This window comes from Lagopus leucura, unplaced genomic scaffold (genome assembly GCF_019238085.1).
Source record: "Lagopus leucura isolate 7727_CA_CO unplaced genomic scaffold, USGS_WTPT01 Super-Scaffold_100004, whole genome shotgun sequence".
In the NCBI taxonomy this organism is placed as follows: domain Eukaryota; kingdom Metazoa; phylum Chordata; class Aves; order Galliformes; family Phasianidae; genus Lagopus; species Lagopus leucura.
The window spans coordinates 17,925,125-17,949,822 of record NW_024962264.1 but is presented as its reverse complement, the minus strand read 5'-3'; the positions used below and the strand labels follow the sequence as shown (position 1 = coordinate 17,949,822).

The window sequence follows — 24,698 nt, the reverse complement described above, 5'->3', positions numbered from 1 at the left end:
ACTGCTGACTCAGCCGTCACCCTGCCCTTCTGACCCAGGGACTGCCTGGTGAGTCAGGCATTTTCCACAGATGGAATCCCATGGTTTTGGGATTAGCAGTATCTCAAAAGACTACGTGAGCCTCTAGGCCTCCAGGTACTGCCTACTGCCAAACAAGCAAGTCATTAAGGAATGACCGAAATTGGAACAGAAATGCAATTCAGTGGAGAAGGTGAGATGCACAAACTGCTTAGAGAAGATGCACTGCTGACACCTTGAATCTTGCAAGGTAAGACAGAACAAGTTGATGAAGAAATTGGCTTTTTAAGCCACAACTCAAATTTCTGTTACCAGAATTTGCCAACTGTGTGTACCCTGTCATACTAATTGTAATAGAATGACCGAGCACATAGGAGCCACAAGCAGAAATAATCAGCGAATATTACAGCAGTACTACGTAAACAAAGGCCATTTGTAACTGAGTCCCACCCCCTGCCCCCATGCCCTGTGGCTTGAGTGTAGGCCATTGTAACACTTTTTCCCATACTGGTTTGAGTACTGCTACTGAATGAGGAGGTTATAATGGCTCCAGGGTAGAAAATCCCCAAAACTCATTTTGGACCTTCTGAGTTCAGTGAGCACTAGATGAGAACCCAAAATCTTACTAAACAAGTTGTCTGCTTGGTGGGAGCCACCTAGGTGACCACTGTTTGAGGGAAGGGGAAAGCTGGAGGACAATGCATTTAGCTACAAAGACAGAAGGAACAAGCATGAGCTTTAGATTAAGCTGTACTGCACAGCCTTAATTTGAAGGAGGATGCTCTTCCCCCAAATGCCACCATCCCTTGGTATGTAGTGAATGACTTTCACCTGCTGTCGGTAGGCCACAAAAGGACATTTAAAGCTGCTGTGGCCTCTTGAAACAGCACAGCTGAAAGTCCACTGGAAAACCAGCAGTTTCAACGGAGGTGGTCTGCACTGACTAATTCAGTTCCTATTTCCTCGTAAAACCAGCACAAGTCCCAACTAAAAAAAGCCTTCTGAGCTTCCTGCTTCTTTTTTTTTAATTATTATTATTAAATAAATAAATAACTAGAAGAAGTAGCAGAGTGCTCCGTAACACATGTGGATCAAAGAGCTACGAAGGGCTCTACCTTTCCAAGGAGCACGAAAGAGGGGCCAAGCAAACAGCAGAGGAACACTGGGGAGAGCACCCTGCAGCTTTATATTTATTTTGTGCCTTTTCATCCCAGATTTTCAAAGGTTTGGTCCAGGTTGCTCTTCCTGGGAAGGTTTTCCTCTCAGTCTTACATGAAAACATTCAGCTTCCTGTTGAGGAATGGCCTTGAGGCGCCAGGCCAGTAGTTCACAGCAGTCTGATACAAGCGCTGTGATTCAGAGCTACTCCCCATTAGCAGCCAGGAATGTCTACTTCACTGAAGGAAATGAAATGCTCTTCTGTTGAGATGGTTCCCTGCCTCCTCCCCCCTTCCCTTACCAGCAAGCTGTCTTTGAAGTCAGGAGGTTAAAATAACGGCTGCGGCCTTACTCTGGCCCTTGGCTTTCTCCACCAGTGGCCGGCTCTTCTCTCTCATCCAAGCGCCGCATCAGCAGCTGCTGCCTCTTTTCCACAACCTCTCCCTACGCCTAAGCAGCCTCCTTTCCAGTGGGGAGGTTGCAGATAGTACTCTAATCTGTGAGGGGTCAGGCACAGAGATTATTTGTAAGCAAATGCTGCAATACAGAAAATTACACACTGGCTATCCTGAAAACAGCATCTAGAACCCAGCCTTTTCCCAGCTGCTCATTACAGCTACACGCTGGAAATTGCTTCCACTGCTGATAAACTAAATAATACCTAAAAAATAGGAATGAGGACGGTGTTGCCTTACAGATAGAAAACAGGTCAAATCAGGATTCTTTTCAAGAAACCACAGGCATGAGCTGAGGAGACTAAAGACTTCCCACATCTAAGGCTTCACTGGGGGGCTGTAGCTGAAGTCTGGCCAAGCAAGGCATGCCCTAGCAAAGCCCAATCCACAAGCGAAGTCGGCGCAATCAAAGACTGCAATTACAGCTCCCTGGCTGCGGTTAGGCTTCAAAGAAAGTGCTGCAAGTCACATTTTACATATGTGAAGCCTTGAGCCTGAGCCACAATAGGAGGCACTGTCTGTGCCATTTGCACTGTACATCTGACTGCAGGAGGAAAGAAAAAAACGGCCTTCTCGAGTAAGAAACAGAAATAATATTCAACAAAAATTCAGTGTAACAAGAGAAGCCTTGCTACTAAAATGATACAGCTGCATTTTGGGAACCACTGCCATAAAAATAAAGTGTCCTAACAAGCCTGGGCTCAACAGCTGAGGGCAGAAGCACCGGAGGGGGGTCAGAATTCCTCCCTATGCTTGGGAATGATGTGGATTGAAGGCTGGGTCTGCAAGGGCCTCGAGTTCCCCTTGCTTCTCCCATGGTTTTTCACTCATCTCCATTTGGTGGAACAAGGGAGAGGGGATTATGCAGATTCATCCAAGTGATGCTAATCAGCAGATGTTATGAAAGAGAGCTGAGCTTCTGGGCCTGGCCGGGGGAAAGCGCTGAGTGAAAGAGATATCTGGCCCTTCACAGAAGGCAAGAGAAAATAGAAGTTTTCAACCAGCATTTTTTTTCTTCACCTTCCTTCCTTCAGCACAGTTTGTTCTCATGCAGTTGTAAAAAGATGCAAGACGACAGCAGTAACATGTACTAAAAAAAAAAAAAAAAAAAAAAAAAAGCCAGTCTCCAAACCTGGGTTTTAATGCAGTACTTCAAACAACGTGGCAAGCTCAGGGATCCGACAACGGAAACTCATTTTCTTTTGAAGTCCCAAACGAACATGTTCGACTTGCTGCCAGCATGGATCCTGTACTCCCGAAACTTGAGTACGCAAAACGAGGCCATGATTTATCTGAAAGGTTCCCTCTGTTTGTGAAGCCCCTTTGTACGTTCCTCACAGCAGAGCCGTACAGAGGTTCAGGCGCTGCCGTCTGCTGCTCTTCCTGCCCAGCTGGGCCATGGTTTGTGAGGTTAGCCTAAACCAGAGCCTTGAAATGTTCTGGGCAAACAAAAACAAACACTCCACAACCTTTGTTGTTTCTAAACAAAAAAACACCTCCCAGCAAAACCCCAGTTGTTTTAGTAATCCGATTTGCTTCAGGGTCCTGCAGGCTATTGTAGCACATGGCTGGAGACCTACTGGAGAGAGGAAAAAGCCCTCTGCGAGAGCTGGGTGCCAGCAAGCACCAGAGGCATTTTTTTAAGCTGCCTTTGTTGCCAAAGAAATTAGAAAAAATTGTACTTCAAAACTGCAACAGATTCTGCCACGTTGAGGCTATGTCATTGGTAACGTTTTCTGTTCAGTTGTTACTGGGGGCAAGGATTCTTGCTATTGTAGCTTCAGCCCATTGCTGGTAACTGTGAGCAGGAGTCCAGCTACAAAATGCCCACTTGTGTTTCAGATGCACTGAAGTAGCTAAGGGCAGAGCTGTAACAGATCCCTCTTCAGTGGGTCTGAGAGCTCTTCTGAGCAGGCTGGTGTGGCACCAGGGACACCCAGGTGTTCTGCAGCTCCCGCTTTGTTCAGCTGAACTCAGCAATGCCAAAGCAGGTGTGGCTCTTATCAAAGGCCCCCTGTGTAGGCAGTGTGAAACTAGAAGCTCTATCACTGAGCTACAATCTCATTCTAGAAGGCTCCCGACATGTTTTTCCTGTTGGGGGGCAGGTTCCGTGTAATAAAAAACAGATTACCTCTAGACAGCAATCTCCAGCAGCTTCTTAAAGAAGATATACAAAAAATGATCTGTAGATATACTAAAAGTGACCTGCAAGGGGGGAAAAAATAGGCTTGTGCCCTTCTGTATCTTTATAATACTCAGAAGATTAAGACAAAGCCCCTCTGCTCTCTGAAGAAATTGAATGAACTCACATCTAATTTTTCTCTAAAATAATGATAAAATCGTAAATGTTAAAGTGCCAAGAAAAGGGAAAGACATTTAGTCAGGACTTGGTGCCAGTGGTTTCTGTTTTGTTTCGGTTTGTTTGTTTTTAGAAAAAACCTCCACACCTTGTTTACTTTATAGACTGAGAGCTGGGAAGAGAGATCCATCTGTTCTAGGGGCGCTGAAATTGTTACTGCAGTTTTAATCTGTAAGTGAGAATTTTTTTTTAAATAATGTATTTAGGGTTTCCTTTGTAGATCACCTTTTCTGCTGCCATTAAACATAGATTACACTTTATACTGTACAGGAAAGATAGTCTCAATATTTAAATCTGCAAATGTATGGGTAGAATCATTTAAATAGTCTCTTTTATACAACCAAAGGCAAGAGATGTAAGCAGAACATCTTCTTGAGTGTTACTGACTTCTACAGTCACACCCCCATAGGGCAGCACTACCAGGGTAAGACAGCTGTGCACAGAGACCACCGCAGAACTCGAACACATCAAGTTCCCTTTGATGCAATTACGTCTTCTCAGCAAAAAATCTCTAGAGGTCCAAAAAGACACAAGCCTCCTGCCGTGCATCTCAAAAGGCATGCATACGGGGAGAAAACAACTAGTCAGCAAAACTCAGTCTCACCTAATAACAAGCAAATGCACGCACCTTAAAGCTAATTAATTATATACAGTTATTTTGGAAATAGCATTTTACCTCATGCAATTTCAGGTATCTCAGGGGTGAAGGAGAGAGAGCTCCCAAAAGTCCAGAGTTTAATTCTGATGCAACTAAACGTTCACGATGAAATCCGCATCTGACATTTGCAAGGAGGAAGCAACCTCAAAAGTTATGTCTCACTGCTCAGCTGAGCCTCCTTAGTTCCCTTAACCCCCCAACCACGCATCAACAATGCATGCAACAGGAACACCCAGAGAGATGGTTCCTATTTCGCTCATCTGTACCTAACCCTGCCCACACACCAGTACCAATGACACCCTTGCACACATGCTTCCAACATCTACAAATGCTGGAAACTATGGCAGGAAGCTGCTGTCCTGAAAGACTGGACTAAAATGTATTTTGTCTAACTGGCTGGTGGTTTCATGTTTATCTGGACAGACAGCAGTGCTTCAGCTGGTCCCGCTGTGAGCTTCCAGCCCTGCACAGCTTTCTAATTTGCACACTTTCAACTTTTTTATATGGTACAGTCTTACCAAGCAGGTAAGGGATCAGAGATTTTAAAGATAACTTGCATTAGAAGTCTTAAAGTGGAGGATTAAGGAACTGATGCTACTGAAGATTCGCTCTACTAGCAGTGACTTTTATGGTGTCAAAATCAGCAAGTCTTTGGTTTAGGTTTGTTCTTGTTTTTTTTGTCTTTGGGATGGGTGTGTTTGCACTCACATATAGCAAAAGATCTCCTCAATTCAATCACGTTCTGAAAGTCAGGCTGACAGAAACATAACACTGCTAGCTTGCTAGACGAGCTTTGACAAAACTGTATGTGAATACAATTCTGTTGAGTTAGAGGATAGATTACACCTAAAAAGAGTCTCAAGTAGCAAAGGCTTTTGACAGTGTTGTAACAACACATCAATCATTCATTTTCAATTATTTCACATAAGTACCCCACAAAGGGAAAATACAGTACAGAGATGAGTATTAGAATGCTCATTTGGATCAAAATCTTACAGCTTTCTTTATGAAATATTTTGCTTCCACAGTTTTCTCATGACCTCAGAATCCTTGGGCCAGTGCTAAGTTCACTGAATCTACCAACTTACACAGTTTTCAGCCCGAGAAGAATGGTGCCTCAGCAATCTACTCCCTGTCCCCACCCTGTCCCACAGGAAGGCTGTTAGAACAATACCATTCCTTCTTTCTAGCCCAAGCCTCCTACTGCTAACACCTTAGAAGAGAAATGATACTGCTGTTTAACTTCTTGTAAATGTGACTGACTTCAAACTCCAAGAATCTCTGACTTCACAGCAGCATCTGCAGCTCACACGGACAAAACAAACAGGCTCTGGGCATTCACTGCTGAGTTACCCACCTCTGCTCTTTGCCAGTTTAAAACTGGAAACGCTGACTCTGTAGCTGACCTTGTTAAACGCTTTGGTTGCAAAAACTAACCTTTTTAAGTACTTGCAATATTCTCTTGTTTTGTCAATCTGGTGTCTATGTTAACTGTATGAAAACGTTCTGCTCTTTTTTATTTAGGGAACTCATGCTTGGCCACTGTGGTGGCTTGCTCTTATCTCTCCTGTAGTTGCTGACTGCCTCCAAAACTGCCTTCATACCCTCCCTCCCCACCCGTGTTTCACAGGCTGGAAAAGGGGAAACTGCATATGCTCTGCCACATCTCCCCCAGCAGGTGTCAGTGCCCTTCTGTACCTGCCACACAAACAGCAGGCAGCTTTCCTTTGGGTGTTTTTCTTGATGTCACAGAGCCTGAAAGAACGGACTTTTCCCTGTTTGCCCTGGATGGATCAGCGTTAGATTGAAATGAGTTGCAGGAGGGGATATATATACAGCCCTGTGTGAGGGCCATACCCCTTGTCTTTGAAAATTTCTAAAAGGTTGAAGTTAACTGTAGTTAGTAACTGTTTTGATAATTTAAGTATTTAAATCCATCAAACGCTCTTTGTTTTTCACTCTCCTTGTTTTCCTTTTTATAAATTCCTCCAGTGATTACAGATATGTTATAGCCAACGTGGCCCAAATGCCTCTTGTGACTTTTTCTGAAGCTGGGAGAAGCTTCATGAAGCATTAACCATCAAAGAGGCCATGTCTGCGCCAGTCACTCTAACTACTGTAAGATGCTATACTGTAGTAGTCACACAGTCCGAAGGGGAAAGCAGCAAACTAATTGCTTTCAGTAGTAGTTAGTCACAGTTAATCCTGCTTGGGACAAGGGAACGCCCTACTGTTGAGGTGCCCTTTTTACTTTTCTCTCAGGTGATAGAAGGTGACACATTTGGAGCATTTCTTTCCTGACCTCTTGCCTATTTTGAAGAATTCTATTTATAGGCAGAATAGGGAACAGGGAAACATGGATCATCACATGTGTATCTTAAAGCAAACCAGGACAAGTCCCTGCACCACCATCACCACAAACACTGACTTCTGCACAGACCCACCAGGCTGTGTCATGTTTCCCAACAGGAAAGGGCTATGTATAGGAGCAGAAGTAGTTTGAAATGAAAAAAACAACTAGGAGGAATTTCAAGAGCACTGGACAAGCCATGTTATTAAACATATGCCTCAGAAAACAAGGTACCAAGTTCCCTCTGCATCTCCAGGCCAGTGGCTGGAAGCTCATGGTCAACGATGACTGCAGTCATCAGATGGTTCTTTTCCACAGTATATGCTTGCTGTGGATCAGTCCACTTTATACTCTTTCACAACCTAACTCTTTTGCTTCTAAGTTGCAAGCGAAAGATAAACCAACCATAGACTTCTTCTTACAACACCATCCAAATTTTCTCCTGCACAGAATTTAGGCTTTAATTTCCATCTAGGAGATTTGAAATATTACAGGTTATTCATTGTTTCAAATTAAACATTCTTAATCTGATCCTTCTAAGTGCTTCTGATTCTAAATCAACATTAGTCAAGTTACCTTCTTTTTGAAAACTTCGCCAATCTAAGTGCTAATTGTGATTGCATTCTGCAAGCCACATATACACTTCTCACAGGTTTTCAAATGTCTGTTACACTTCCCTATTGCTCTTACTAGCCCTTGAAGATATGCCAAAACACAATGTTAAATAATGTAGCTTGTGAGGACTTCCCAATTGCATCCTGCCACATGTCAAACGATGTTGCTTTTTGCAATTACCCTACACTGCAAGTCAGTAAAAGTTAACTATTTATTAGGGGGATTTTTGTTAGCACCCTTCAACTTCCTCAATGATTTATAAATAGCCATGAGATGCTACAGTATCAGTTTTTCTTCTCAAAGGTCAAAGCAGGGAATCAGAAATCATCACTTCTGACATAGAACTGCTCCCATTTACAAGCTGTGTTTAAAACAAAAAGCACCCCACCTTTCCAAAAGGTACTCAACAGGCAGTTTTTACATTGTCTTAGCTCTCTTCATTTTCCTTTCTTCCTGGCCTCTTCCAAACTTATTTTTACCATTGTTGGTCTTATGCTATCCTCAGTTGACTTTAGAAGGAGGTAAGAAGGGATACTTCTTCAATAAATGCAAGTTATTTTGAGCACTATATACAGTATTGTGTTGGGCCATGTGAACCAAAGACAAATGGGGACAGTTCTGCAGCTCTTCAAGAATGGCCACATGCTTTGGAGTATTCCAGGGTAAGTTACCAAGGGCTAGAGTACCAGGTCACAGCATTTGTAAAACTCTCTAATATTAAAGCACTTTTACAAATGCAGGCTGGAGAGCACAGTTAAATCCTAACTATGGCAATGAAGCCGTAAGGAGCTCGCTGTTGTGTACAACTCTGAGAAGAGGAGCAACTTATGCTACCATCTTGATTTCACTGCTCAAATGATAAGCAAGCCAAAAAGCTGATTGGAGGTCTATCTTAAAAATCACTTATGTCCTGTAGCGTTCATGAACCAAAAAAAAAAAAAAAAACCAACCCAAACTTTCACAGTCTCTTAAATCATTTCTGTTTGCACGTCTCTTCCGTTACTTCCCTCTGAACATCCCACCACATAACCCTCCCACCATTTCATCCTTCTCACGTCACCGTAATTACAGCTCTGGCTCATCTCCTTTGTGCCGCATCTCGAGATTCTTTCTTTGGTCTTGCCACCTACTCATTTCTGATTCTTCTCAGATAACAGAATGCTTGTCTCCTTCCCAGACCTCCCACCTCCTTCCCCCTCTTCCTTACACCAGCCATACGAGTAAGGAAGCCCATGTTTTCCTGTCTCCAAGAGCTCTTTGTGCTCACTGGAAGGCATTCCCAAATTTATCATCTCCATCCAGTGAAGACTACAACAGCTCTGCTGTGGGCCTGGTAAAATATTACGCTTGTGGGCAAAACATTCCTTGGATTAGGCTTGCAAAGGGCAATAGTCTTAACCTTCAGAAGTTTACTTTGAAGTCTGGCCGATTCAGGTTCCCTAATTCATTCTGTGCTTTTTCTTCCAGCTAGAGCACATCTGTATGTCTCAGTGGAGACCTACAGTCATTCACTCAGCATCCAATGTTTGTGAGGCCACTGATGCATGCAAATATGGAGCCCACAGCACCTTCCCAGTCAGTGGGAGAAGGTGCCTGCTATTCCCACACTTCATTGTGTACATTGTGTGAGGACACACAGATATCACAACAGTTTCCACACTACTACAGAGCTCAACGGAAGGGAGGAAGGGGGGTGGAATTTAAAGAGAAGAAAGCCCACATACTCAGAACATTCCTCATCTTCTATTTCTACTAATATGCTACTATAGAAAATGCAAGGAGACTTTAGTAAGAGTAGTTCAGCGTAGGCAAAGCAGCCATTCCTTAATTGTAATGTGTCCAAGAAACCAAACATTCCCCAGATTTTACCTGTCATGCTAAACTTAATGGTATTCTAATTAGTTTCTGTGCATTAACTCAGATATGCCAACACAAAAATGCCCAAACACAATGTTAAAATGATTGCCCATCATACATGTGATGTTCATTGGTACTGCATTAACATTGAAGGGAAAAAATACTCAAAACAAACATGGTCCAGGGCACCTAATCTGAAGTACCAATGGTAAACTCAAGGCTGAAGCACAGAAGAGACCTGAGCTGTGCTGCCTGGCTGCTGGGTGCCGTTCTGCACAGAGCAAAGCCAGCGTGGCTTCCCCTGGCTGGAAGTCAGAGCAGAGGGGGAGGCAGCAGGAGGCCACTTTGCAGACAGCTCCAGGTGCCAAGGGGATCGCGTGGTCAAACAAGTCAGAGGAGTGGAGAGGAAGAACCCATTTCATTCCTAATGCATACAGATGTGTAGAGAGTGTTACTTTTGCATGGCTCCTGGAACTCTCAGGGATCTCCCAAGAGCAGTGTGGGTTAATTAGACTGTGTGGAAGTCGCTATTATTTTAAATGAACTCCACTCCTACTAGAAAACATATCTCACTGGCAGGAGGACAAAAACCAGCCTTCCAACACAAACACTGAGAAATGAGAATCTTTCTGTGTGCTCTCACAGCCCAGCTTGGTGGTGTTACTGCCTATGTGTAACAACGACTCCCTTCACCCTCCTCGAAGATGATATAAAGAGAGAAAACACACACCGGAACTACAACAAAAAGAACCCCACTCTGCCAAAATATCGCTGTGCAATCAAGGGAGACATTTTTGATACAACTGGAACACAGTCCCATGTTCTTAGCAGGTATGTTGTTAGTATACAGGTGAATAAATTACAAGAACGGTGTGCCCAGCCAGCCAGTGTCAGCACAGAAAATGCGCTCCAAAGCCAGCTTCTAGCCCACGTGTTGGGAACTGCAGCATTCTGCTGGCTGGGATGGTTTGCACTGCTTAATAAACCCAACCCTGTGCTTCAAAGGCAGACTTCAGCAAGTCAGTGAGGTACAGTCAGTTTGGAAATACTGAGGTTAAGAAGTGAAATGGTGAACACATAATAATCTATTGATAGCCGGTATAAAAACCATCAGAAGTTGAAGTAACATTAGCTTTGGGATATGATACTTCTGCCATTTTTGCTAAATCCATATTATTGCAGAAAATTGATAAGAAAGCTCATTTTACAAATCAGTTTTATCAGGAAAGCTTTAGAGATGTTCTTACCATGCTTCAGATGTAGGCAGCTGTCATTCTGGGGCCTGTACCTGTAGAAGATTGTTTTCCTTTAACAAATTTCTGTTACAGAGTTTTTGCACATTCCAAATAAGTTTGTTTGCTACAGCATAACATTTTTTTTTTTTGGTGTGTGTTTTTATTTTTTCGTTTTTCTTTTCATGGTTCTTATACCAGCCATTTTTGTTGGGGGAAACAGTTTCTCTTGCTGTATTTTAAAGGCAAAGAGGAGACCTCACTGATGCTTTTAGCCAGCCCACCAGGCAGCTGTTAGTGTACACAGAAACGTAAAATATGGTTGATAAAAACTATAGTAGCTACAAAAAGGTCAGTGTGAACTTTTCAGCGTCCAGTAATCCCACGCGACATTTGAGAGGTTGAGTCTAAGGATGATGCAACACTGACTGGGGAGAAAAGCAAAGGTAAAGTAAAGCACGACAGCAATTGCAGCAACAAGTAACTTCAGACACAGATGTTGTGTAGTCAGGAAAGGCGTAAAGGAAAGGAAACACGTTCTGTGTGCATTTTTACAAGCTCACATTCAAAGTGAACTATCTTTTAAAGAAGATCAGAAGCAAGCGTTAGAGAGCAGCGTGTAAAAATTAAATAGTGTGAGCCTTGGTTTCTGAATGTAAGTACTAAGTAAGAGCTGGACATTGCCTACCTGATGCTGATTCCTGCAACTTTTCTCTCTTCCTCTTCTTTTTCTTCCCCTGCAAAACAGGTGATGTTACCACACCATCACATACAAACATTGTATTTTTGCCCTCCTTGCCTCACACCATAGAAAGAAAAGCTATCTGGACACTGAGAAAGCAGTTAGGAAAAAAACACAATTGTTTTGGGGGTAGCTAAACCTTTCGCTGTTTCAGTGGTAATGAGGGCTTTGCTCCAAGTATCTAAGGAGAAATATGCACACGAGCAATACACATTTTTGTATCTAAACCGAGTTACAATTTCTGGCACCTCTTCAACTAACACTGGCAGCCGCAAGCATCTAAAAGACTTCTCATGCTTAATAAACCGATGACACATATGCTGATATCCTAATTTATGAGTCTTACAAGAGTTCTTCACACATGCAGATACTCACACTGTAATACATGGCAACAGCAGACAGGGTGCTGAAAATACCTAGGACAACCACAACTTGCCCCCAGGGTGCAAACCAGCCAACTACAACCATTCTGATAATGCCTGTATCTTAACAAAAGCCAAGTCTTGTATGGCCATGCCTGCAGTGAGGAGTGTCCCACACAAATAACAGGCTGGTGTGCAGTGAGAGGCCTCAGCGTGAGTGAGGGCAGGACAGGAATGGCCGCCAGGCAGCTGTCTGTCTTGGCCACCACGCTGGCACCAGTGTGTCAGCACAGCCATCGTGCCAACCCACACACAGAATCAGCCTTCCCTCACGCCCCCGGCTATCAAAAAGGCCAGAGTGCCTGGGTCGCATGGGCTGTCAGAGAACAAAGGATCAGCTCAGACCCACAATTTTAAACCTCAGTCATCCTGTATCGCCCTAATTGCCACCCTGACATTCTTCCACATGACTTCTCCTTATTGCTCTGTATTTGCAGTCTTCTCAGTCACAGCTTTTTACTGAGGGAAAAGAGAAGGAAAGGGAAGAGAAAAGGGAGAAGGGAAAAGGAAAAAAAAAAAAGGCAGGAGAAAGGGCAGGCGAAGAGGAAGAGAAAGGGGAAAAGGAAGGGGAGAAGGGGTTAGGGTAGGGAAAGGGAAATGGAAAGAAGGAGGAGATGGAGAAGGAGAGAAAAGAGAAAAAGAGAAAAGAAAAGAGAACTGAGAGAAGGGAAGGGAATGGAAGGGAATGGAAGGGAAGGGAAGGCAAAAGGAGAAAAGGAGAAAAGGAAAAAGGAATAGGAATAGGAAAAGGAAAAGGAAAAGGCAAAGGAAAAGGAAAAGGAAAAGGAAAAGGAAAAGGAAAAGGAAAAAAAGGAAAAAAAGAAAAAAGGAGAAGAAATGAAAAGTAAAATAGAAGAGAGAGAAACAAAGAATGGAAAAGAAAAGAAAGAAAAAATGAAAAGTCATATCCACATATATTTTAAGAAAGCATTCAGGCTGCAGGAGAGGCTCTAGCAGATGAGATCTGGCAAACCTTGCTGCAGAGGCAGTGTGTGGGAGTGTAACTTGCTGTCCCCCCATGTCCTCCCCACCAGAGGAGCTCCTGAGGCTGGCAGCTGGACTGGGCAACACCTTGTGAATGAGCTCCCAAAGACAGAACCACAGCAAGGAATCACAAAGCACATTTGTGGAGCTCAGGGAAATTCAAAGCAACGTGCTTTATCATGTAAGCACCCGGACAATGCTTTTTCACTGTACTGCATACTGAAATGTCCTGAGAGCTGATTTGAGATCCATCTACGATATCAGAATTTAAAGGACAAAAGGAAAAGGCTGAGCTGAAAGCTAATTGTCAGCATTCCCAAAAGAAGTAGCTTGTGACACTTGGAGGGACTACGTTGGATGTCAGTAATAAAAAACATTAATAAGTACCCAGAAATTGACAACATAAGTCATCCCCAAGTCACTATTAACTTTGAAAATACTGCAACAATCTCTCTGCTAAATCAGTAGTGTCATTTTTGACTGCAAGTTGGCAAAAATGAAGGAAAATTATGATGACTTAGACCCCAAAAGGATTCAGTGACAAACTGTGATCAACTCTGATTGCCTTCTCACCACTGCTGCAACAAGTGCTGGCATTTCTGGAGAGGCAGAGAGGGCTGCGGGAGGAACGCTAGCTGTAATATATAGGACTGGAGCACGTCAGAGCTGCACTGCTACACAGGATATAAGTAGGAAGCACATCAAAGAGAGAATTCTTGTGTGCCATCTTATACCCTCAAAATGTCTGTCAGTGTGTGTAAGAAACAGCGGGCCCACTGCTCATGCTGTATGTGCATGTGGTGTGTGCTGTGGCAAAATACATTGGGTTCATGAAGCCAATATGCCTGACCATCACAGGACAGTCACTGTTCCCTAGGTAAATGTAAGCTACCAAAAAGTACCTTTCTGGCACTTCAAAGGCCAACCACCACAGGGAAAGCTGAGGGCAAGTAAAGCGTGAGCTGGCACCGCTGTGAAGTACTCTGATTTTCCAGCAAGTAATTTCAAGACAACTGAAGTCCCCTTGCTGCAGAGACGTTTCAGCAAGGCTGTGTTTGTTCCCAGGTGCATTTCAAAACAGATCTGTTGACATGGTCTTGGTTACTTGAAATAAACCCCACCTGCATAAGGTCATGACAGCTCATGTGCTAGGAAAAAAGACTATAAAACAGACAGAAACAGGCTGCCAGTGCTTACAGCAACATCTGTGCTTACAGAACCGGGCATGGATGTGAGCAAGACCAAGGCTTTTGCTTCACAGATGATCACACAGTTTCTGTGTCAATACTTTCCATGCCAAAAATCTCCCTTAGAGACTCAGGCTTACAACAAAAAACTTCGTTTAAGCTGAGCAGTCACTGTGCTGCATTGGAAACGTTGGGTACTTCTGCAGTCCCTGTTAATGCTGCATTCAGGTGTCTCAAAATCTTCAACATCCAGAAGACATCACTGAAACAGAAAATGCTATTGTCCACCCAATACAGATGGGAAACTAAGCCAGATACAGCGTGTACACTTCCTATCACAGTAAATGTCCAGTTGATAGGGGACAGAAAGGAGCCAAGATCTTGGGCTGGGGTCAGTCTCTAAGGACTGTGGCTTTCGAACTATGTAACACACAACTCCCCTGACTGCTCATAGGGAGAACAATTGTGTAGTTGTGTAGTGTGAGCCAATGCAGTGTGACAGTAGTGCTTGTTTGATATTTAATTATAAAAAATGAGTGTTAAAAAAAAAACTTTGTTAAATTTTTTAGCTTTTCTGAACTGTATAAAAGCAAAATCTATTGTAAGGTTTATTTATACAGGTCTTCCAGGCTTTATTTCAGACATGGACCATCCTGAATTACTTTCAACTAAAGTTCACTGTGCAGCAATTCCCCTGGCTTTTGTTCTCCTGAAAGGGAGGTGCCCCTTTTTTTTTTAGCTCAGAAGATTTCTGGATATAAAGTAATCACATGGCATTATGGAAAGTTCAGCTTTCAGATTGCTTAGAAGAACTTTCTGTATTAAGTTTTCCCCTCAAAAATAGTGACCATCGTAAGATGCATCTCAACAACAACAATATCTCCGAATCTCTAGATGTATGAAGTGCAAACAAATACCAGGCTTATGTTTGCCCACCATCCCTTCTTATCAGAGCTTTCCACGAGTTACATGTCAAAAAAGAAAAAGAAGGAAGTTACTTTGAAAAGAACCTTCAAGAGAGCGACTTACGTAGTTGTCTCTTGCAGACCAGCCTGGATAAAGCTGCATGTGTAGCTGCCTTTCTTTACGAGCTAGTTCATAATATTTTGCTTGTTCTTCACGAGAGAGAGCATGCCACTGTAAGCCAAATAAACACAGTATTAGACCAGGAAATAACTCATACCTAAGCAACAGATGACACGAACAAGTATTTTTGTGACTTTGATTTGGTCCTTCTCCATTGCAAAAATGAAATTCATTAGCAGTTACAAGCACCCATGTTTATTAAACAACTTTCAGGCATTTGTCAACTCTGTAACTGCCAACTGCCTTGAGCAAGACAAAAATCACTTATGGAAACAGGGCTAACCGTATAATCCGTTCAAAGAACCATGTTCTCTCAACATGACACAGGCACACACAAAAGCAAAAAATATTCTAGTTCTTGACAAAAACCAGCAGGTTTTAAAGGGCACTGAGCTCCCCAGAACAGAAGGGTTTGCTGTCTTGCTTTGAAGCAGCTGCATGCAGGTCTTCATTGTCACAAAGGGCTCTCAAAGCATCAACAGGCTCCTGTTCCAAGATCAACTTCTCCACATTGAGCTCCAAGGTACCCGCCTTCCACTTTCTTGTGGTTGTAACAGGAGAAAATGGCAACTGCAAAAAGTTTCTAAGAAACAAACCTCACAGAACTGTAGTCTTCCAAATGACGAGTTGACCTCTGTGACCAATAAAGGATAAATTTAATATAAAATAAATCCTGCTCTTTTTACCTAATTTAAAAAACAACAAACTAAACCGAAACCCTGCACAGGGGAAAAGGCACCATGGTACCTAATCATTTTGTAGTTGTTGAAACATCTATAATAGACCTGAGCTAAAAAGACAGAAGGAGTTCTAGTTAGAAGCAGATTCACTGCTGCAGCTTTCAGGGTCTTGTTTGACATCGACAACGTGCACTGGGACAGACAGCGACAGTGATGCAGGATGCATTATAAAAAGAAAGGTACTAAAAACACAGACATGAAATCAGCGAGGCACTCATGCAAGAATAATTTACAGAATCACGATTTCAGGTCCAATCACATCTGATTTTCAATACCGTTTTGTTATATGTCAGAAGATGTGAACTACAGGGCTGGTCTGCCTTGACTTGGCAAGTTCGATGTGTTACTGAGAGCAGAGCAGCTCAGCCTATTTGCAGCTCTCATACTCCACACATGCATTCCAAAACTGGAAGGTTCTGAGCATTTTTCACTTGTGTCTAAGCAGTCAACATCAGGTAATGCAACAGAAGGCCAGTTACAACTGTGAAACAAATTCCACACAAGCAACTGAGGCAGCCAAATTTCTGTATGGGACAAGAAGGGTCAGACTGCCTCTGTGACAGGTGGAACATTTCTGGTTTAGTGTGAATGAAGTGAAAAACCTCAAGAAAATAAGATAAGGTGACACCCTCTTTTTCTACAGATATAGTTCGCTGGTACCAAGAGGACAGACAGAGAACAGCTGCCTTACCAGAAATGTAAAGGTAAAACGTCTAAGAATGGAAACTTAATTTTCCACTCAGCACATTGTTGGAAGTTTTTACAGGTTATATGGAGTTTTTCTGTAGCTGCCTGGCCCATTCTTCTCCATTTTCTAGTGTCACTTGTTCTTAGAGTTACAAAACTGCTCCTTGTATGGCAATGCTGCCAGTCTTTCATTTCTTGCTGGCTTCAGTGCCTACATTTAAAACCCTCTGAGCTAGTGAAGAGCAAAACTGGGATTCCAAAACATGCAGAGAAAGCTCTGGGTTAGAAGGTTTTTTCTTAGAAGTTGGCATCCTTCCATACTGCAGACCTGGAAGGCGCGTAAGGCCACCATTTCACTGAGAGTGTTTTATGCTTTGACCATTGCTGGGTGTGAAGAAGTGCTGAGCTAAGACCTAGAACCAGAGGCAAAGGGGTGGGAGCAGAGAAAGAAGCTCTCCTTGGTTAAAGATGAGGATTTCCTACGTTGGACTTTCTGACTAATTGATGGCATCAGAGGGCTCAGCAGCACGCAAGGTGTCAGCTCCTGAGAACAGAGGCTCCTGTTCCAAAGTGGCACAGAGTACAGAGAACAGGGAAGAGAATGACTGAAAACAAAACGTTCGACAATAATTAATCTCCAAGCAATTATACAGGATAAGAAGTACATTTGTACCACAGAACCTGAAGTACTTTTACGGAAATAGAAGTCAAAGCAATGGAAAAAGCATTGAGCAGAGCAGTGAGGTTTGATTCATTAGCAAAATGGAGACACATAGGCCACTGCCATCATTCAGGCCAAGACATACTCAGCAACTAAGACGAATCACTAAGAGAATGAGAATGAAAATACAATCATAGGGAGCTGCATGCAAGAATGGAAGATATAAGCATCGAGATGTCATTTAAGAAGAAGCAACAAAAACATCAGAGAGAAAGAAGAACCAAAGGAACCAGGATAAGTAACAAGAAATTTCTGCATTGTTTGAGAGGGAGAAAAAAATCTTCAGAAGGCTAAAATTGTGTACTGACTTCCCACTTAAAAGCACAGGGCTTCCAGGGAGTTTTAGAGCCTCTTGATACTGACCTAACAAGTGGTCAAAAAAAGGCGTTCACTGAGCAAGGCAATTTGAAGAATCCATATTTGCTATTACAAATGTTGTCTCTTTTTAAATTTTTGGTTTTTAAAATTTTGGTGCTAAAATGGGTGATTATCTATGCTGCATTCCCTTTGGAAGAACAATACTCAACACTATGTAATACTTAACAATACTTACACTGAGCATCAAGTTTGTAACTGTGGGTTGGCCTTCATTTTTCAGCGCATGGATAGGAGAAAACAAGCCTACAGTGCCACAAAAGCAAATGGCTCTCAGCAAGGCTACTGAGAGACTCTGGGACATGTGCTGTGACCATCAGTATTCGGCTGGTGACTTCAGTCAACATCTGAGTCCCTGAGACTCTGAGAAGTCCCTGAGAAAGCTGAGGAAACCAGTGCTTGTAGAGCACGTGTGGGACTGAATGACTTCCTCAGGTCCCTCCCAGTCTCCATGCTTTTACAGCCAGACCTGCACCGCATTCATTTTTCACTTCTATCTCTGTTGGCATTCAGCACTTATCTTTGAATGAGCCCCTCCTGATGGATGCCAGCCTAAAGGAGGACCTAGAAGGTGATCTGAATGTTCCTTCCACGTGTGGATGAGAGTATTTCTCGCCTGAGGTGCTGACATGTGACACGAATGGAACAGACATCAATTGGATGATGAGACTAACTCCAAAGAAAAGAAAAAAAATCAAGTCACTGCTTTTATTTTTAGTCACCTGTTTTATCTTCTACAGCTAATTTGATAGTTGCACATTAGTTAGCACCTCAAGCAGAAAGCGAGCCATCACACTCACTAAAGGGAAACACACAAATTAGCAGCACCCGTGAGCGCACACACACCCTTCTGTACATACCCTTCTGCCAAGAATCTGGTTGATAGCTGCGCTTTCTTTCAGAGTACACTCTGCTACAACGTTCGCTCTCATTTCTTTCATGTACAACATGAAAGCATTCAGAGGTTTCTTAATATGAGGTCTTTTTGGCTCTTGTTCTTTTCTCTGTTCGTGCTGAGGCTTCCTAAAACGTGGTGGGGGAAGGGGGAAAGAGGGAAAAAAAGCATCTACATTTACCTTCAGCCTAAAAAAAACCCAAACCCAATGGAAATTTCCAATCAATGGTTACAGTAGCAAATAACTGGTAAGAATCTGGATTTCAGTGGTCATGTCTCGCCCCCTTTCATGTCTTTTTAGAGAACTGACTGAACGTAAAACTCAGGTAGATGTCAAGTTGACATTCTCTAGCAAATAACATTTGATCTGTGAATCTGCTCCAAATTCATCACCTATCTCAATTCTCTTTTTGACGGTTATATCTGCTATCCTGGCAGGACACTGTTTTAGGCAGGAGGATAACTCCTCACCCACTTCTTTCTGAGACCTTGAAGAAGAAAGCAAAAATGCTGCTTTCTACTAGTAGATTTCGCAGTTAAAACTGTTCCCAGAAAAAGCTTGTGAATTCATACTCAGGCACCAACCTCATGTAGACAGATCCACAATTATACTGCAATCAAAATGATTGCCACTGATAGCTTAGGAGCGCTGGATTGGAATGACAAATGGCATCATTACTTTTCTAAAACAGTAACCCTCATCTCTTTTCGATGTTAGAATCACAGAATTGTTTGAGTTGGAAGGGACCTTTAAAGGTCATCTAGGCTAACTCTCCTAGTTATAGGAGAAAAGTTAATATTCAGAGAGGCCATGTAAGGTGCTTGCTGCTTTTTTTTGTTGCTGTTTTGTTTTAACCTTGACTCTTCTTCAGATAGGGTTAGTTTTCTGGCATTTATAGATAAAGGGCTAGCACAGAAAGGCAGACTCACACATGCATTAGCTCACTGTCGTTGTGCGGATGTTCTTGTTTCACTTGAGGTGTTACAATAGCTGGGTGAGGGATTCCAGTTGTGTGAGGGCCTGGAGGACCAGGAATCATGTGATGTGAAAACCTAGAAGAGAAAACAAAGGAAGGTCTGTAACCCTACTGAAGATAGGCATCAAACAAATATGACAGCAGTGGGATGCCCAAGAATGCGAACACTACAGAACTTGCAATGGAAAGACAATTCCTTAAGACTGCATGAAAAATATTTGGCTGAGATCTGTGCATTGTAGCCAGTTTATTCAAGGAAAAAAAAAAAAAAAGTCACCATTTTGGTTTTAAAGAAGTTATTTTATTACCTTTCGGGCAAGTAGTTTTAGCAATGCACACCAGAAACATTTAATGGCTGTACTGTTGCACTGATTAGCAACAAAAATACACTTTTTTTAACCAAAAACTGTATTTTCACACCAAGATATAAACACTTGTAGAATATCCACCACCAGACAATGCAAAAGAGGGTACTGCCATGCAGAAACAAATAAAATAAAAGAATAAGTCTTTTCAAGAAGTCCCTGATAGGTCTGTAAAGAATCTCTTGCTTTGCAAAGTACTTAAACTAAAAGATCTTAGCATCACTTCACCTAAACTCATTGTCTTCTTCACAAACTAATATTGATAAAAAATTCCTACATTCTGGAAGAAAGAATTAAAAAACAAAAAAAAAAAAAGTAAAGAGAGAGAAAGAAAGATTTGTGTCCTAAATTAACCTTCCTTCTACCTGTACAAGGAAAACAGAAAACAAAACAGCATCACTAACTCCATCATCTCACCCTGCTATCCCAGTTCCTCCTCAAGGATGGCTGAGACAGACCTCCAGGGTGCTAAGCTCTGCAAGCCCAAGGTCACACAAAAATCTACATGCTAGCCTTTGGATTGGTGGAATGCCCCAGTAACATTACAAGCAAGCTCATGCGCTAAAGCTTTGCTGAATGAGTGCTGGTTAAGGAATGGCATTCAGCCTCTCTTTTCTCTAGTCCCTTTGGTCTCTTCCTCCACTTCATCAAAATAAAGCAAATATAAAGCCCTGTAACCAGATCAGGCAATTTTATTACAGAGAAAGAGTGGCTTTTCCTCCCAATCACCTGGCGGGCGCATGCTTGTCATTCCACTGCAAAGAAATGAAGGGACAGCCACACAGACAGAGGCAAGAGGACCTACCACATATCAAGTGGCCTGTCTTACTTCCCCATGCAAGAGGATGTGTCTTCTACAGGTCACACAAAAGAAACAAGAATGGTATATTGCAACCTTGTGTACACCAAGCACAGGATGCAGAAGCTGTCTTCAGAGTGCAAAAGCAGAGAAGAGGAGGACTGGAGTGTGTCATGGCCAAGTCTCAGTTAGCATTGCTTGCTTGCGCTTAACATAAAGACACAGTGCCTGAGTCACACACCAGCACAAACACACTGTGTTGGCATCCCCTGCCATTAATGGCATTGGGCTATGAAATATCTATTTCTGAGCAAGTTTCTTTGTGGAGTGATACCTAAATGATTCAAGACTAATAACCAACAACCTTGAAAATAAAACTACAGAATGAGAGTAACAATCCACCTGGCTTCGTACTTGTATGAGTAAAACCAAAGTATGCACGTTGTATATTACATCTAGAAAGGAACCAATGACTCATTTCAGATGAAGCAGATCAATTAATTGCTGACAATTTACTGGTGCTCCTAATTGTGATACTTCAGAAACTGCCAAGAAAATGCTGAATAAAACCAGTGTGGGATCCAGGCAAACTGTTATATACACAAATATGTTAAATAAAAATGTATGCATAAAGTTTTAGCTGACTGAAAAGCAAGCAAAGGCAGACCAAGATGCAAGCAGAAGAGCAACTTGCCCTCTAATGCCAGCAGTTACTCCCCAGTCAGTCATTCACCTCCTACACCTACCTGGACATGGAAGGGTCGACTGAGAGTGAGGATGGGTAGGGCTGCCTGAATCCACTCGAGATGGGATATACAGGCTGACCTTGCCTGATGTCACAGAAGAAAGGAACCCATCAATCATATGATACGGTACTCAGTAGTAACTCTAGAGTTGTAAGCACTTGATGGGAACTCAGGGTGAAACAAAAACAGGCAAAATTTTCCAGAGTTCTGCTGTGTTCAGGTGTTTATTAGCTTTGAATACTTAGGACCTTCACCTTAGCTAATGAAAGATTCCCAGTCCAGGTTTCTACTGGAGAGGAAAGCAAAACAACCAACCTTCCTCCTCCAAAACACACGTGCATACCCCCTTGCATCTAGTTTTAGAAACATTGCAATCAGACTTGGTTAACTAGCTCTTACAAAAGAGGTATTTTGTTCCAAATATTCCCAATGTAGTTCAGTGCAAGAACACTAAAGTATGAATTACCAACCTAGAAAACCTTTTGAATAGTTTCATAAGTCTGTGATATCTTAAGACTTTCTTCATTTGTGTATTCTGTAGTGAGGAACAAGTGACCAGTTCTTCTAAGAAACTATACTTGCTATGACAAAAAGCCCAATAGCAACACAAGTACACCCTGACTACCTAAAATTCAGCCTTACCAAGTTCAGCCCCAGTACCTGAACCAGCCCAACAAGATCACCACACATGCCAATCCTGTTCCAAGAGCTACTCACTGGTAGATCAGCTTTCCAGAAGTGGAGAGAAAAGAAATGGATAGCGGCCTTTGTAGGGTTCAGGATATTGGTTTCATACTTGGACTAAATTACTGGAAATCAGGAATGCTTAAGGAGTGGAGGAAGTCTCAGCTGCACTTCCACACATGAGGTAGCTGGAAGCCATGGTGCATAAGGGATGGCCAGATACGTCCAGTTGTCAATGAGCACTGCTGAACACACTCCCAAACCTTGTAAAATCACAGCTTGTCTCTCCTCTTCTTTCTCATTCCAGTTAAGCCACTCCCCTCCCTGCCATCCTCTGCATCATGAAACCATTCAAAAGAAATGATGGACCACATCTGGAAAATGAATGCCAGGAACTGCCTGCTGGTGGTGGAGGTGGTGAGTCAGCCTAGCAGCAATGAATGGGGAGTCAGATGCTTCCATATTTTAGTTTTGTATCTGATAACAATTTGCTCCAAAAAGGCATGTGGCACTTCCTGCAAGATTTGCCAGCAACACAGCGCTTAACCATCTTATAGTCTCTACTTTCCCTGCCTGCTGTCATCTGGATTATGTTTTCCTCTCATACACAGACACATGAAGAACATCTACGTCTCTCGTTGTGTGGGCACAGATTAGTCAAGATAAGGACTCTAAAGCACTGAAACTGTTGCTCTGTTTACTTATTCCCTGCTCTGAGAGAACTGAGGAGTGAGTATGTATCTACTCCAAGCAGACATGAAGCATCTTGCCAAATAGATTACATTCTGAAAGTACCATGTGTTTCCTCCAAAAGGAAGATGACACTCTGAATGGCACAGAAAGATCTTACGAGTGCTAATATTAGCAAGAAGAGCAAAGTCTCCTAATAACTGAGGCTTCTCTCCATACAGAAACTGTAAGAAGCAGCAGATTACAAAAGTTTGTTCTCCATTTTGGTGCAGTTTCAAGATTCCCCCCACCACACACACTTCAAAGTTCTCTCTTACCTCCCCTCCCTCCTGTAATTGCAATTTTGTTTATTAAAAATTTACATTTAATTCCTTGAGAACTGTTTTCTGCTATCTTTCCAAATGCCAAGAGCCACAAATCCGAGCCATAAGACTTCAAAGTGAAATCTACACACTTCAATTTCTGTACGTGTTCAAAAACCAGATTCAATTCATTTCAAAGATCAACATTTTTTGATCTTTTAAACTCAAATAACATAGTTATTTCTTACTGCAATGACATTCTTATTTTTTAATGCTGCAATTGACTCAACACCAGCGGATGGTACAAACATGCACCTTGTCTGAAAAGAAGCTAAAAGATCTTACCAGCCAAGAGGTGGTGTTATCTGTCCAACCCCCCCTGGAGACAAGGGATAGAAGGTGGGGATATCAGGAGCTGGAGGATGCCTGGACATGCCTGTTAAAGAGTACAGAAGAATGAATGACTTTCACCTCAAAATACTTGAAATGCAAGTTATCGTTCACAACTAACAGCCAACGCTATGATGGAATTAGTGCTCTGGGTGAGAAATAACCACTTGTTTGGTCAGTGTTAAAGGCCACTCATGCCACCTTTTAAAAAATAAATAAGTATTGCAATTCAGATAGAAACAATGGGGGGAAAAATAAGTGGAACGGCACAATAAATGTCTGGGCTAAGGACCTGCACAAGTTCAGATTTCCTGCCAAGTGAGTTAGGCAAAACTGTCCTCTAAATGGTTCTACCAAACCCAGTAAAATCCTGAGGAACTCCTCCAACAAGCAGCACGAAGCAAGACAAACTAAAATAAAAATAAAGCATTGTCAGAGGCAGCACAGCAGAGCTATTAGATTAGGTAAATTGCTACTTGCACGTTTTCGCTGGTTCCCTTATGGATTCACTGATTTTGGAAACTTGTTACCACAGAGGATCAGTGGTTAATTAAGAATCATTTTCAGGCCTGTAATGGTCACACTTGATATGATTCATTTGGCTTCCAATTGTCACTCCAGCTCCAACTAAGCTCTTCATCAAGTTGACTCCTGTGGGCTCCAAGGTCAATCTGTTTTGCATTGGTAGTATTTCATGGAAAAATAAAGGGTCCCATCAGAAACGTTCCATTAGCTCACATTCCCCAGAACACAGAGTCCTACAATTGTAAGAATCACCTCAAGATTAAAGCTAATCCTGGTCCCAGAAGGGCCTCTGGTCTCCATTCTTCACCTCAAACTCACGACCCCGGGAGACATGGAATTACAGTTGCAGAGGCCGCAAAGAACATCGTTTTATTTAAATATGTTTGGGGAAGAGGAGACTGAAGCAGAAGGAAGTGTTAAGTCGACTTCACATGTTAAATCAGCTGCTTTAAAAGGGTATTAAATATTTATGTAGTGACACTCCAAAGGCCCAAGATTGAGTGTGTGCTACCTCGAGACTTGGTTTTATAGATTGACACAACTGATTCCTTCCCACCCCACCCCATAGCTTGCATTTAAATCTTCTGAATTTAATTAAATGAACTGAGGAATATCTTTCGGGATTGTGTACAGGAAAGTAGAGAAAATAACACTGGCAGTTACTACAAACTCTGTCTTT

At 42.4% G+C, this 24,698-nt stretch overlaps 1 protein-coding gene and 1 long non-coding RNA gene across 4 annotated transcripts in view; one reads left to right on the top strand and one right to left on the bottom strand.

Annotated features, from left to right (window-relative positions):
• The window catches only part of LEF1 (lymphoid enhancer binding factor 1), a 53,978-nt gene that overhangs the window by 1,886 nt on the left and 27,394 nt on the right, over positions 1-24,698 (bottom strand). Inside the window, exons 5-11 of one of the 3 annotated variants that reach the window (XM_042870850.1) lie at positions 23,450-23,540; positions 21,429-21,512; positions 19,472-19,594; positions 18,507-18,669; positions 15,067-15,174; positions 11,391-11,439; positions 10,718-10,758 (exon numbers count right to left, since the gene is read on the bottom strand). In XM_042870850.1, coding sequence (XP_042726784.1) covers positions 10,724-10,758; positions 11,391-11,439; positions 15,067-15,174; positions 18,507-18,669; positions 19,472-19,594; positions 21,429-21,512; positions 23,450-23,540 — 653 coding nt within the window. In that variant the 3' untranslated portion in view covers positions 10,718-10,723. The remainder of the gene's footprint in view (positions 1-10,717; positions 10,759-11,390; positions 11,440-15,066; positions 15,175-18,506; positions 18,670-19,471; positions 19,595-21,428; positions 21,513-23,449; positions 23,541-24,698) is intronic. The other 2 variants (XM_042870849.1, XM_042870848.1) reach the window with 2 other exon arrangements.
• On the top strand, positions 62-23,527 carry LOC122179767. The gene is made up of 3 exons (XR_006178825.1): positions 62-268; positions 16,507-16,567; positions 22,420-23,527. It is a non-coding gene; the product is annotated as an uncharacterized LOC122179767 (long non-coding RNA).